The sequence below is a fragment of the Chionomys nivalis genome, chromosome 12, assembly GCF_950005125.1.
Source record: "Chionomys nivalis chromosome 12, mChiNiv1.1, whole genome shotgun sequence".
Taxonomy (NCBI): Eukaryota; Metazoa; Chordata; class Mammalia; order Rodentia; family Cricetidae; genus Chionomys; species Chionomys nivalis.
Genome location: NC_080097.1, coordinates 59,377,507 through 59,391,171, shown reverse-complemented (window position 1 = coordinate 59,391,171; position 13,665 = coordinate 59,377,507). Strand labels below are relative to the sequence as shown.

Genomic DNA, 13,665 nt, shown 5'->3' with positions numbered 1-13,665 from the left:
GGAGCTAGGCATCTTTAGGGAGGATCTCCTTGGGTCTCGTCCTTGGCACCACCAACCAGAACCTCTTACTCTATCACACTGGTGTTCCAGCTCTACCGACAGGTCACCAATCAGAGGACAGTGAAATCAGGGTTGGCAAAAAAGACCCCGAAGCAAACGTAGCAACAATCTGTTTGGACATGTATCCTGTGCAGAGGTATCTTGGGGAGCAGGAACAGAAGCTCCAAATCTCCACCCACACTAACTTTTTGGTTTGTTTTGAAATGGTTTCTCATATAGCCCACAGGCAGATCTTGAACTCACAGCAATCCTCCTGCTTTAGCCTCCCAAGTGCAGGGATTACAGAAGAGGGGGCCCACAGACCAAGCATCATGTGGGTTTTTCCCTGTTGAGCTAGCGAGTCCTGGAACCTAGCAGAGGTTTTGTGCTACTTTCAAAATCCTCAGTTTAAACCAGGGGAAATCAAAATTCAAGGCCGGTATGTGGGAGGTCAGCCAAAGGGCTTCACCGTGAGATTGTTTTGCTGATCACTGTGGATACGAGAAGAGGTAGAGCTTCAAGGGGCGGGGCATGTGAGCCCACATGCGCCCAAGCAGGTCCCAGAGAACCAGGAAAATGCCTGGTTTGCCAAACTCTTCTTTTAATCAGTCATCCTCTCTCCCCGATAAGCCAAGTTTGACTCAGTGCCCTAACCCCTGAGCCACTCCCTGGAGGCCTTGCACCCTGTAGCTTTCAAAGCTTGAACACAGTGCAGAGCGGTGTGGGTGCACCTCAGGAGCAGACTCCCATCTTAATACCTCAGGGCCAGGCAGAGCTCTGTTTAATCATTTCGTATTAATACAGAAATAGGAAAAGAAGCTAAGTCACTAACGCAAGGTGTTTAGTATCCAGCTTCAGCACGCAGCTCGGCGGCATTGGGGAGTCATAGCAGTTTCTTCATCAATTCGAACGTTCTAATCTCGCATCCCCGAGAGTGTATGAGGATCTAATGGGATCGGGCATTCCCAAGGACCTTTCAACCATAGAATGTAATTCACAGGGACCAAGGTTGTTTCAATAGGGTGGAGCAAGGTGCCTTGATGCAGTCTTCCAGAAACTGAGGCCCCGAGCGAGTCTCCTCAGTTGTGAATAAAGTGAGAGTTGGGGCAGAGTCTGAAAGCCGCAGGGGTCACGGGAGTTTTCACGATCTCTTCCAGCTAGAGTCAGCTGTTCTGAAGCTCAGCCCAAGCCAGAACCTGATCCCAACTCCTATCCTAGCCTCAAGTTTGGTCCCAATGGCAGCCCCAAACCTGGAGCTGGACTCAAATCCAGTTCTGGTCCTGACTTCAGCTGTAAACATGAGGTTCTGGCCCTCCACAACAGCTGAGAGCAAAGCCGAGAATATTACTGCAGAGGAGACCCACACCCCAAGGCCCTTTTCTCAAAATGCACGGTGGTGGTAACAGAGGCAGTGGCCTAATGGCGGCAGTAATGGTAGCCTGGCAGCCTAGGGGGCCTCTCCATTCTTTATTCAGTCCCAATAAGTTAAAGGGTAAGGGCGAGGGCAGGGCCTCCTAGGTGAGGATACTGCTGACGGAAGGCAGCATTTCAGCCAAACGCTCCGAGATGCCCTGTTCTTGGCACAGTGAGTTGCCCTGCAGGTCGAGGAGGACTAGCCTGGGGCAAGAGGCAAGAGGCTGGAGAGTTGCAGACTGATGGAGGCCTTGGGCAGGAGAGTCAAGGAAAGCTCAGTAGTTCTAACCCACCCCGATGTCTGCTACTGACACCCCAAAACTAAACGCTGCTGCTTGGAAGCACGTTGGATGGTCTCTTATCCATGTCCCTGGAGAATAAAAGCTCTTAGCAGAGGCTGGAAATGTCTGGCTAGGGAAGGGGTTGTGGGATCGTCAGGTGTGGAAGGCTGGTGAGTGGCACTTACTATCCACAAGGGGCTTCTGGGTCAGAGGGGCTCTATCCTCCCATTTTCAAGAGGAATCAGAGTTCATGATTTTTAAAAAATTTGGAACGTCCTGATATCTAGACTACTGTGTGGTTCCTAAGAATCTTACAGGTTGCCTATCTCTGCACCCTGGCTTAAGGAAGTTACACTTCACAGATCTCCAGAGTAAAAGCTAATAACAGCCCCAGACAGCACCAGGCTATCATCTCCCCTAGGTTTACCCTGCCCAAGCCCTGTTTCCTGCCCTGCCTTGAGATGACCCTGTCTGTGTCTGCGGTTTGTCTCTCTGTGGCCTGCTCCTCACCCTATGAGCTGTCTGCAAACCCGACAGAAGGATACGGTTATTGCATAGTAACAGCTCCTGCAGCCGGGGAAGGTTAGCCACACCGTCCAAGGACTCTAGGGCATTATCACTGGCCTGCAGCACCTGAGGAGCAGGGAATTGGGGAGACACAAGGTCAAACAGGCAGCCTGAGACGGGTACAAGCCATGGAGGAGCCCAGAGTGACCAGCTTAGGTATGTTAAAAAGCTCAAAGGGCCAGACTGGGCGGTAGAGTAGGCTGGGAAAGAAGTTACCTTCAGGAGCCACAAGGTCCTGGACATTGCTGTGACACAGGCAATCTCCTGAGTGTAAAAAGAGGAAAAGGGCCACCCCAGACAGCAAGGGAGGATGACCATTTACCTCAAGACAGCGCAGAGCACCTAGGGCTGGGGGCAGGGCTCGGAGACGATTATGTGACAGGTCGAGATGAGTGACCAAGAGCAGCTGCTCCAGGTGGCAGAGCACTGTCAGATCCTAGGAGTGGGGGAAGGGGTGGAAAACTCAGCAAGAGCTAGGAGATCTTTAGCCACCTGCTCTGTGTTCCACATGGACCTCGGAAGACTCTTGCTAGAGCCCAGCAGAACGTAAGAAGCACACAGAGCAATGCATACGAGCATAGGCCATGTCAGGGACAGACAAACGGTTACGGTGGGATGGCTAGTGGGGGTGGACAGGGAGAGGAACCCCAAGTGTGGAAGGGACAGAAAACAGCGGCATGTCCTCCAGCACACAGGAAAGGGAGCGGCGGGCCTGAGGGGGCTGCAGTGAGGAGGCACAAACTGATCTGTTAAGATGTCTGGCAGTGGTGCGCATGCCTTTAATCCCAGACTCAGGAGGCAGAGGCAGGAGGATAGCGGCCAGTGAGTTTGAGGTCAGCCAGGGCTACAGAGAGAAACCCTGTTGCAGACACACATGACTAGGAAGGATGAGAAACAGAAAATCACTACAAACTGTTCTGGTTCCAGACTTGGGGGCCCTGATCCAGGGTGAGAAGCACGGGGAGGCACAGCATGGTAGTGAAGGGCCTTCTTACGCTGTTTTTCAGTAGTAGGAATCGAACCCAGGGCGTTCTATACATTGGGCAAGTGATCTACCAATGAGCTATATCCCTAGTACAGCTTTGATGACTCAGGATTCAGAACCAGGGAACATATAGGATGCTAAACTGACTGACTGAAAGATAAAAATTAAAAAAAAAAAAAAGCAAGACCTAGCAAAGGAGTAGGCCAAAAGGGTTAAGCCTGGTGGGGTGGAAATGTCTAGGAAGGCACCGCGATCAAGGCAGAGGTGCGGCATGGTGACAACAGCCGGCAGAGGCCTGGAGAAGGACCCTGCTGAGCGCATACCTTGTGAGCCAGGTGGAGCACGCGCACCTCAGCATACTCCATCCTGAGGACGCTGTTCTCCAGCAGGAACTTGCTGCGCAGGTCATCCAAGTACGCTGCTCTCATTGGGTCCACAGCCTGGTGGGGACGAAGCAGATAGCTAGGTGGGGCAGCTGTCTTCTACTTGCCCACCTGGCCTTCCCTGGCCCGTTCCCCCAGGCCTAACTTGCTTTGAGGGTGTGGAAGTATTGCAGCGTCTCTTTCTCATAGAGGAGGGGGTCCAGGGCCCGCATCAGCAGGATGATGGTCAGCAGGCACCCTGGGGAGAGGGCATAGGAATCTTTACAGTCTCTTGAGACCCCATCCTCAAGGACGTTCCCTGGGCAGGTTTTCTCGGCGTGGCTCTTGGGAGCTGGCTCTGGGGACATCCTCACATTTATTTTCAGGCTCCAGCTCCTGCAGCTCCTTACAGGATTCAAGCTCAGACTGCAGCACTGTGGACTTTTCCACCGACAGCTCACACCTGAGAGTGGGCAGGTTAGGGGGGTGTGCAGCCCACAGTTCTCAGGTCTGAGCCACCCCTCCCCCAGGCCCAGGCCTCCTGTCCCAGCTCCCTGGTGTCTAGAGCCCCTCTCTGGCCACGGCTCCTTCATCACCTGAATAGCTGCTCATCAGTGGCTGAGTCCCGGCACCAGCACTCCTGGCGGCCTAAGGGAAAGGGGACAGCGTGAGGAGAGGAGCGAGAAGGCCGAGGAACCACGTGGAGCTGTAGGCAGCCTCACCTTTAAAGAGCACACACTCCTTCTGGGCATCACTTGCTGTCCAGATGACACGGAACGTGTGCTGGGGCAGCTGGTCATTGAGAGAGGCGGCGGGCAGGTCACACAGCTAGGAGCATCGGGTCAAGGAAATGTGCCGCCTCACTGCCCTTCTGACTGTCCCACCCTAGCTCTGTCCCAAGCCCTCATTTCTGCCCCACCAATTCTGGGATACCCAGACATGGCTGGCCCGGTTCCTGCCATCTGGAGTCCTCCACTCCACACTCAGAGGCGCCTCATCAACCATGAGTAGCAAAGTCCCCATCCTGGAGCCCACCTGCTCAGGAGACAAAGAGAGACTCGTTAGCGTTAACAGCCTCAGCCTCAGAGTCCTGTGATGCTTTTAGTAAAGCCACTTGACTCACTATTAGAGGACGAGAAAAGCAGACCGACAGACAGGCCTCATCCCGGCTCACGTGCAGGCAGCGCAGAACGTCCTGCGGCTCCGCTGGGGAGAGAGACAGCCTGGTTCATCTTAAATCTTCTTCCTTTCCTTCTTAGGCTCAAACACCCTACCCTCTCCCCAGAGCTTACCCCGACCGAGGAGCCAGCGGTGATAGAACCAGGCACTCTGATCGTTGGGGTCAGTAAAGAAGGCATTTTGCACCAACTCCAGCTCTGTGGGGGCCAAGGAGGCGTGAGGTTTGTGAGCATGCGCATAGGATCCTAGCGCCATCCCAACAGCTCTCCATCCCCACGCTCCACTTGTACCCGGCCTTACACAGGCATCACAAGTGTCGGTGTTATTTTTACCATCGGATACCTGAGCTCCCTGAAGCCAGGAACTGAGCGGTATGCACACCCCAAAGACCAGGAAGAAGCTCAGTAAGGCAGGCTCAGAACAGGGTTGGACAGACACCAGGACTGGGGTGGAGCAGCAGAATCCTTACCAGGATCCCCTAGGCCAGTGGTTGGTTCTCACCCTTCCTGAGGCTGTGACCCTTTAATACATTGCTCCCCCCCAACAACCATAAAACTATTTCCATAGCTACTTCATTACTGTAATTCTGCTACTGTTATGAATGGCAGTGTGAGGATCTGTGTTTTCCAATGGTCTTAGGCGACCCCCTAGGCCCACTTACCTTTCAGCAGTACGTTTTCAGGGAGGCGTCCCTGTGGGCCCGAGTCTGGCTGGGGGTGCAGCTGGGGCAAGAGGCAGGAGCGGTAGTGCCAGGAGGAGTAGTTGGAGAAGTTCCGGGTGATGAGGCTATCAGTGAAGGCTAGCTCCTCTGCAGGCGCTACAGCAGCCTGCGCAGCGACAAACCGCCGATAGTCCCAGCAATGAACTAGGGGTGTTGAGGGGGAGAACCTATCTCAGGAGCAGGACAGAGGGGAGCTGCCCCACTGAGAGCCCCAGCATTCCCTCAGCGAGCCAACCACACAGGCTCCGCCATCCACTAATCCACTACCATAGTGGGCTTTGGTGCTGGGTCCTGCACATCCCTCCCCACTCTGGGCCTTAGTGAAGACCCAGTATCAGGATGTAGGGCCCGTGAGGATGTGGGGACAGGGCTGTGAACCCTTACAGTTCCGCTCATCAACTTCAAGGAAGCGAGCACACAGTTCCAGCTCTCGGGCCCAGTTGGGCTCAGGCAGGCGGCTTAGAAGCCAGCAGCGGTGGTGCCAGGTGCCATAGGACTTGGGGTTCACGCGCAGACAGCTCTCTAGGAAGCCTAGCTCTGCTTTCACAAGAGCATCCAACTCCTCAGGGGACCTGCACCACAAGAGAAAAGGAGGCTAGAGCCTTTCAACACCCAGCTGCATCTTTTCCTTCCCATCCTGTACCTGGTCCCCCACCATCCTATCTCTATGCCCCTGTTTTCCCCATTCCTCCTCCAGTTCTGCACCCAGGCAGGACCAGGGCAGGGACTTGAACCACTACATACTTCTGGGTTTCTAGCTGCTGGAGCACTTCTCGGCGACAGTTCCAGAGGGTGGCAAAATCAGGGTTGGCTCCCAGAATCTGGCTTGTCAGTTCTAGCACTGACTCGTCCAGCTCACCAGCCTGCCGCTAAGGAGACAGGTTACAGGGTCAGCGACCACAGTATTTTCCCAGCTCCAGGCTAAATATTATAAACTCGGAACCACCCAAGAGTGGCACTGTGCAACAGGTACTGTGCAAATCCTTATGCAGCCTCACAGGGATTTTCTCATTTAATCTTTAAGCCTTATGCAGCATGTACAATTATTAGCTCCATTTTACAGCTGAAATGACTCGCCCAAGGCAACAACACAGCAACAACAGACAGAATTCAGACTCTAGGGTCAAGCTTTTGGCCTCTGTGTTTTACTTGGAGGTTGGGGGCTACCTCTGAGGGCCCCCACCTTCTGGAAGACAGCTTGTGTGGCTGACTGGTAGAGCTTCAGCTTCTGCTCCCGTTCTAGCCTTTTAGCTTCTGCCTGCTCTTCGGACGTCTTCACCTTCAGGCGCCCATGCTACGGGGATGGGGAGGGGGTAAGAATGCAGATAGCAAGGGCAGGTTTGCAGAGGCCCAAGAGACAGCCACGCGGGGTGAGGGCGTGGGCATGCAGGGGCAAGGGGCTGGACTCAGGGGTCTCACCATGGTGTCGGCTCAACGTTGGGGGACAGGGGAGGGGTCCAGAGGTAGCCCGTTCAATCTGTGGAGAAAGATGTCAATCACGGAACCCCGCCCCCACAGCCCCGCCTCCAGGTGGTTCCCGGAAGCTGCCAGCGGGCCTGAGCGAAGGATCCCAGGGTGTAAAGAGGTCCTCCGGCTCGTGAGAGGTCGGGAGGAGGCGCTCACCACAGCCGGAGCCCCGGGAGGCCGAGGCCGAGCCGAGGCACAGACCGCGCCCGGAGAGAGCAGTGCCCGCTCGCCCGTCCCGCGGATTCTAGCGCCCCCTCCCCCACGGGCGAACCCACCTGCTCCGGGAAGAGGTGTCGGGACGTGCAGCCCGGCGCCGCCACCGAGACCCTGCCTGGCTAGAGGGGCTCCGGGCAGTGTGAGGAGGCGCTGCGCCCCCTGCAGGCTCGGAGAGGGAGTTGCGTGCCTGTCAGCAAGTTCTGTTAGCACTCAGGAGTGTGTGAGCGAATGTGTGAGTGACAAGGAAAGGCTCTTCCTGTTAGCGACTTAAACTGCAACCTAGTTGAAGAAGTTTCCCCAACAGCCTGACACCAGCCAATTCTGGCTGTTAAAAAATTCTCAGGTTCCTTCCTGTTCTATTAATTTCATCCACATTAATGGCGACTATCGGGAAGGTGATGGTGCCCGAATCTCTAGCCCAGATATTCACAAGCTTAATGATAATGATAATTATTTATCCGTATACGTATGCGTTGACATATTCAAAAGCCCATTGGAAAAATCCAGGGGCAGTGGTGGTACTGGTAATGTCAGCTTCTTAGGAGGTCGATGCAGGAGGGTCTCAACCTTCCTAACACTTTAATACAGTTTTCCATGTGGTGATTCCCAACCATAAATTATTTCATTGCTAGCACATAACTAACTTTTTTTTTTGGTTTTTCGAGACAGGGTTTCTCTGTGGTTTTGGAGCCTGTCCCGGAACTAGCTCTTGTAGACCAGGCTGGCCTCGAACTCCCAGAGATCCGCCTGCCTCTCTGCCTCTGCCTCCCGAGTGCTGGGATTAAAGGCGTGCGCCACCACCGCCCGGCTCACATAACTAATTTTTATACTGTTATGAATCGTAATATAAATATCTGATATGCAGAATAGTTAACGTGCGACCTCCAAAGGGTTTGTGACCTACAGGCTGAGAACCACTTAAACTCTAGAATCTATAGAGTCTAAGGCCAGTTTAGGTAATTGTGAGATTTCTAATTTAAAAAAAAAGTTCAGTATAACCTGTATGTCCTAGAGATATTTTAAACTATAAAAGCAAAAGATACAATCTTGCCTATCTCTCCTGAATGCTGGCTTTCTTTTCATGTTGTACCATGGCACAATTCTCCCCCTGCTTTTTAGTTTACCCCTTAATATCCTCTCCATTCTGGTCGCAACTAAAGTGGTTGAAATGGTCTTCATCCCAGCCATGTCCCCTCTACTATCAATTCATCTGTTTTGTTTTGTTTTTTGAGGCAGAGTTTCTCTGTGAAACAGCCCTAGCTGACCTGGAACTAGCTCTTGTAGACCAGGCTGGCCTCGAACTCACAGAGATTGCCTGCCTCTGCCTCCCGAGTGCTGGGATTAAAGGTGTGGGCCACCAAGCTATCAATTCATGTTTTGTGCCCTGGAAATGTACTTAAAATACCCACTATGTACTCAGTCTTTTTCTAGGTCCAATAACATACTTTAGAGGAAAAGAGATGTTTTTCCTAGTCTTGTGTACCGTAGTCCCAGTGGGGAAAGAAAACGTACTTAAGTTATCATTGCTCCTGGCATTGTGATAGGAGCTCTGTATATATGAGAGGCATGTGAACACACACACACACACACGCAGAGGCAGAAGCAGAGAGATTAAAAATACGATACATCCTAATATGGTGGCTCACGCCTGTAATCTCAGCACTTGGGAGGTTGAGTCAGGAAGGTCCTGAGTTTGAAGCCAGCCTGTGCTATGTAGTAAGATGCTGTTTCAAAATGAAAGAAAATAAAAAGGCTGGACATCTTGGAGAACTCCTGTAACCTTGGTACTTGTGAGGAGAGAAAGAATCTCAAGTTTGAGGCCAGCCTGGGTTGGAAAAGGAGTTCCAGGCTAATTTCTGCCACATAGTCTCAAAAAACCCAGTTACAGAAGAAGCATTTTATCTAGATGCTTGAGTTGACATTAAGATTAAATAAACCATGTGAGGTTCTTTGAATAATGACTGTATTGAATAAATAATAATAGTGTTATTATTTTTAATTTCCCCGACAAACATACATGAAACTGATGTCCAAGAAGATTAATAGCTGGCTGAGGGCCACCCACGTAGTAAGTAGGTAGATAAGACTCGATGTGATTCTGGTCTAGTCTAAGTCACCTCATCATCCATTTTTTTTGCTGTTGCTGTTTGTTTTGCTACTTCCGGATCTTAAAAGTGCTCAGCCATTCAACCAGATACCAGGAACACCGATGGCAACTGGTGAAGGTTTGCCAAACACAGTGTTACATCATAGTCACTAAGGGAGGAGAGGAGGGGGTGGTGAAGTTTGAGGTAAGCATGAAAGACTATTTAATAATTAGCGATCTTGAAACTGGCAAAGCTGAGTCAGGCAGGGCTGAGAGGAAGTGAGTCTTGGGAAAGACATCTGCATTCGAAAAGGTGGGGCCTGTGTTTTGGAAAGAGAAGGCAGGAAGGGCATTTCAGACATGTGTGACATGAAGATGGGGGTGAGGAAACCAAACAGACTAAGCTGGCTGGCAGAGAGAAGCTGAAAACCAGGTGCCCTCACAGATAAGGACAATAGAATTGATGACACACCACTTAATGGCAAGAGGAGCTGTCATGAGTTATATTTGGCCTTCTCTGTGAGGTAGTGGGACGCAGGCAGCTGTTTGAGGGCTGTGCTCTGATATCTGCTCATTGTGAAAACAGTGGTGTGTGCCAGTAGAGACGAGTCTGCGTGCTTAGAGCTCCGAGGACAAGAGTAGGTGTCATCCATATCACAGAGTGAGCAAGGGGGTGTGGTGGGGAGCAGCTGAGCACACAGGTCGTCCAGGACCCTGAGCCGTCGGAGACCAAATATGGTTCGGAAGGAAGGAAGGGACAATGAGCCACAGTCAAAGCTGGACTGGCAGCCGTGCTCCAGAGGTAGGCGGAGTAAGGAAGAGGCAGGTATTGAAGCTGGGGTCCTCCACCACATGAGACAGGGTGTGTGTTCTCGGTCACCTGATCTTTAGCATCAGTGCTAGGCTGTCACAGAGTCCTAGGCTCCAGGGACTAGCACTAGACTCCCCCCAAAAATCTACCTTCTTGGAGGTTGTAATAATAGAGCTCTCTGTGGCAGGGCAAAGGTGATGCACACCTTTAATCCCAGCACTCGGGAAGCAGAGGCAGGTGGATATTTGTGAGTTTGAGGCCTGCTTTGCATAGTGAGTTCCAGGCCAGCCAAAGCTACATAGTGGGACCCTGTCTCAGGAAAAGAAAGGGGGGAGCTCACTAAACCAGGAGCTTGCCAGTTTCAGCTAACTGTCCCTGGGATCTCCCTGTCACTCTCCCCCACCCCCCCCCACTCCCTACTGCTGAGGTTAAGATGCATCTAGGCTTTTATGTGGGTGCTGGAGGTCTGAACTCAGGTTTTCACGCTTTTTTTAAAAAAAGATTTGTTTGTTGTTTATAATGTTACAGTGTTCTGCCTGCAGGCCAGAAGAGGGCGTTAGATCTCATTACAGATGGTTGTGAGCCACCATGTGGTTGCTGGGAATTGAACTCAGGACCTTTGGAAGGTCAGCCAGTGCTTTTAACTGCTCTCTCCAGCCCAGGTTTTCACACTTGTATAGCAAACATTTTACCTATTGAGTCATCTCCCTAGCCTCAGTCTCCCCTCCCCCCACTCCCTTTTTCTTTTTTGCACTGGAGATCCTAGAGCCTTGTTGATTACTAAACAAAGAGTAGGATGAACCCCCACACCCTCTACTTTAACTTTCTAGACCATGAAAAATATTTCCTGTCTGCATGATACAGTACAGCAGTCCCAAGCTAGACTGTGAGGAATGCGGTTGAGGAATTGATTTGTTATTTTCTGTCTTTGTTTTGTTTTGTTTTGAGGTTCTTTGATTTTTCGAGACAGGGTTTCCTCTGTGGTTTTTGGAACCTGTCCTGGAACTAGCTCTTGTAGACCAGGCTGGTCTCGAACTCACAGAGATCCACCTGCCTCTGCCTCCCAAGTGCTGGGATTAAAGGCGTGCGCCACCACCACCCGGCAATAATAGCATTATTATTTTTAATTTCCCCGACAAACCCAATCAAGATGCTGAGATGGTAACAGGTGTTCTCTGAGAATGGGGAAGGGTAGCTGCTTCTGAGGAAAAACAAGCAGGATTGGGAGCAGATGGGGTCTAACTACTCCAACAATGACTCAGTAGATCAGCAGATTATAAAAGAGAAACTTAAGAATTTGTAGTTTCTAGCCAGGCGGTGGTGGCACACGCCTTTAATCCCAGCACTCAGGGAGGCAGAGACAGGCGGATCTCTTTGAGTTTGAGGCCAGCCTGGTCTACAAAGTGAGTTCCAGGACAGCTGGAGATATACAGAGAAGTCCTGTCTCGAAAAACAAACAAACAAACAAACAAATTTGTATATTGTTTATACAAAATGTTTTTGTGGTTTCTGTCGCCACTGGGTGGTGATGGTGCATGTCTTTAATTCCAGCATTTGGGAGGCAGACACAGGCAGATCTCTGAGTTTAAGGCCAAAGCCTGGTCCAGGATGGCCAGGGCTACAAAGAGAAACCCTGTCTCAAAAACCCTATAACGATGATGATGATGATGATGATGATGATGATGATGATGATGTGTGGTTTCCACAGAGCTTTTGGAATGTGGCAGGGAGAAGGAGGGAAGGTGATGTGAGAAGGGAAAGGGCCACTTCTGCTCTCTTGGGGATGTCCTGAGGCAGCAACAAACAGCTGTCTGGAGAGAGGCTGAGAGGCCAGAGCAGAGGAGGACAGCGTGGGTGTTGGGCATGTGCACATGGTAATTACACGGTGGCAGGGAATGCGCCATTCAGGGAGAGGGAAGATGAGGGAACCCACAAACAGGCTTTGATAGAGTCATGGTTAGGGCAGGGCTGGGAGTAATGGACGGAGCAGCCTCAGTGGGGAAGCAGAGCGAAATGAATACTGGAAAGAGAAAGAATGGCCTGTGTTCCCAGAGCCATTATTCATGGCCACAGTCATAACTGGGCACTGTAGATCCTGTGTGGCCAGAAGATGGACTCTGCTCAGGGAGTGAGCCTGGTGTCCAGGCTGTCAGATTCCAGAAGGCTCCCCTCCCTCACATTCTCTCCATATTGCACTCTACTAAGCAGACGAGAGCAGGAAATGTGGGAGGAAGTCCCAAGGATGTGTTGCAGGTTTCTGGGAAGCTGAGGTGGGCATGCTGGAGAGTCGCTTCCTACCCAGTGGGGGAAGGGGCAAGAAGGGGGATCCTGGCCTGATATAGCTCTCAGAGGATCTCAAGTGATGGGTACTTAGAAATTTGTTTCAGGTGGCACCTGGGGACTTGAGAAGAAATTAAGCTCTGGGAAGTGTGAAGCTCAGACCAAGTCATAGGAGAGGAAAGGAAAGGGGAAGGTCTGAGTAGGCCACCTGTAGCTGCGAGGGAAGAGCTAGAGCAGTTGCAAGGTACTGGGGAAGAAGTGCCCTGTTGGTATCCTCTGTGACCTTGAAGATACTAACTCCCCTGCCACCAGCTTCGGGATTCTTTCTTTCTAACCCTGACCTCTCCTGAACAAGATGTCAAAGCAGGAGGGCCCAATGAGTCCCCAGCAACCCAGAGATACTCAGTGAAGAAAGTCGCACACTCCATGTGCTCGAGGTGGGGGCTAGGGTCAGAGTCAGGTTTCTGAATTTCAGCGTTTTTGTAGCCATTCGAAACATTACCAGCATACATTAACCTCAAAATGGCATCATAGGTAGTAAATATAGCTACAGCTGATGGGGTATCAGGCCCTGGGTAGTGGTAACTAGCGTTTTTGTCAGCTTTGTGGCGGGCCTTTCATGGTGGCATTTTTTTTCAATGATGGATAAATAATGGGTCATGGGATGGCCAGTTTGTTAGGATGGATTTTATAGACTGAATAATTTCAAAATCAGGTTCTTTGGTCATCAAGTAGCAGTCTGCATAAGAAGAACCGTGGGAGGTGGAATGACAACAGCGTGAGAGAGGGGATTCTGGCTGGCTCAGAGGGTAAGAGTAGACGCTGTGCATTGCTTAGCAGAAGCACAGGTTCCAGTGGTCCCTTTAAAGAGACGCAGAGATGCACTGAAGTCAGGAGGGAAACATGAGGATGGCGTGGAGAAGCACAAGGGGCCTGAACTGGAAGACAAGACTCAGGAGGCAGAAAATAATAGTCTTCAAAATCCTGGAATAGAAGCTATACTGACCCCCCCCATCCTTTCCTCCCTCCTTCCTTCTCTCCTCACTCCTCTCTCTTTCTCTCTCTCTCTCTCTCTCTCTCTCTCTCTCTCTCTCTCTCTCTCTCTCTCTGTTGAATGCCAGAGGTGTGTTGGATCTACTGGAGTTCCAAGTAGCTGTGAGCTGCCTGAAGTGGATGCTGGGACTGAATTCTGGTCCTCCGCAAGAGGAACTTGCTTTCTAAACTGCTGAGCCATCTTTCCAGCTCAATCCGGTATCTC

General features: G+C 51.4%; 1 protein-coding gene across 2 annotated transcripts; it reads right to left on the bottom strand.

The window, feature by feature from the left end:
* Window positions 1-804: 804 nt before the first annotated feature.
* Rabggta (Rab geranylgeranyltransferase subunit alpha) lies at window positions 805-7,348 on the bottom strand. 2 transcript variants are annotated; one of them, XM_057786841.1, is made up of 17 exons: window positions 7,290-7,348; window positions 6,967-7,024; window positions 6,731-6,841; window positions 6,292-6,416; window positions 5,932-6,119; window positions 5,488-5,691; window positions 4,940-5,023; window positions 4,771-4,853; window positions 4,581-4,682; window positions 4,370-4,475; window positions 4,244-4,295; window positions 4,022-4,110; window positions 3,818-3,906; window positions 3,609-3,725; window positions 2,623-2,736; window positions 2,279-2,366; window positions 805-1,702 (listed from the first exon to the last, which is right to left on the bottom strand). In XM_057786841.1, the coding sequence occupies exons 2-17, from the start codon at window positions 6,967-6,969 to the stop codon at window positions 1,554-1,556; spliced, it is 1,704 nt and encodes a 567-aa protein (XP_057642824.1). In that variant the 5' UTR covers window positions 6,970-7,024; window positions 7,290-7,348; the 3' UTR covers window positions 805-1,553. The 2 variants fall into 2 exon arrangements, with proteins under 2 accessions (XP_057642824.1, XP_057642825.1); XM_057786842.1 differs by lacking the exon at window positions 7,290-7,348 and adding an exon at window positions 7,171-7,277.
* Between the last annotated feature and the right edge of the window lie 6,317 nt (window positions 7,349-13,665).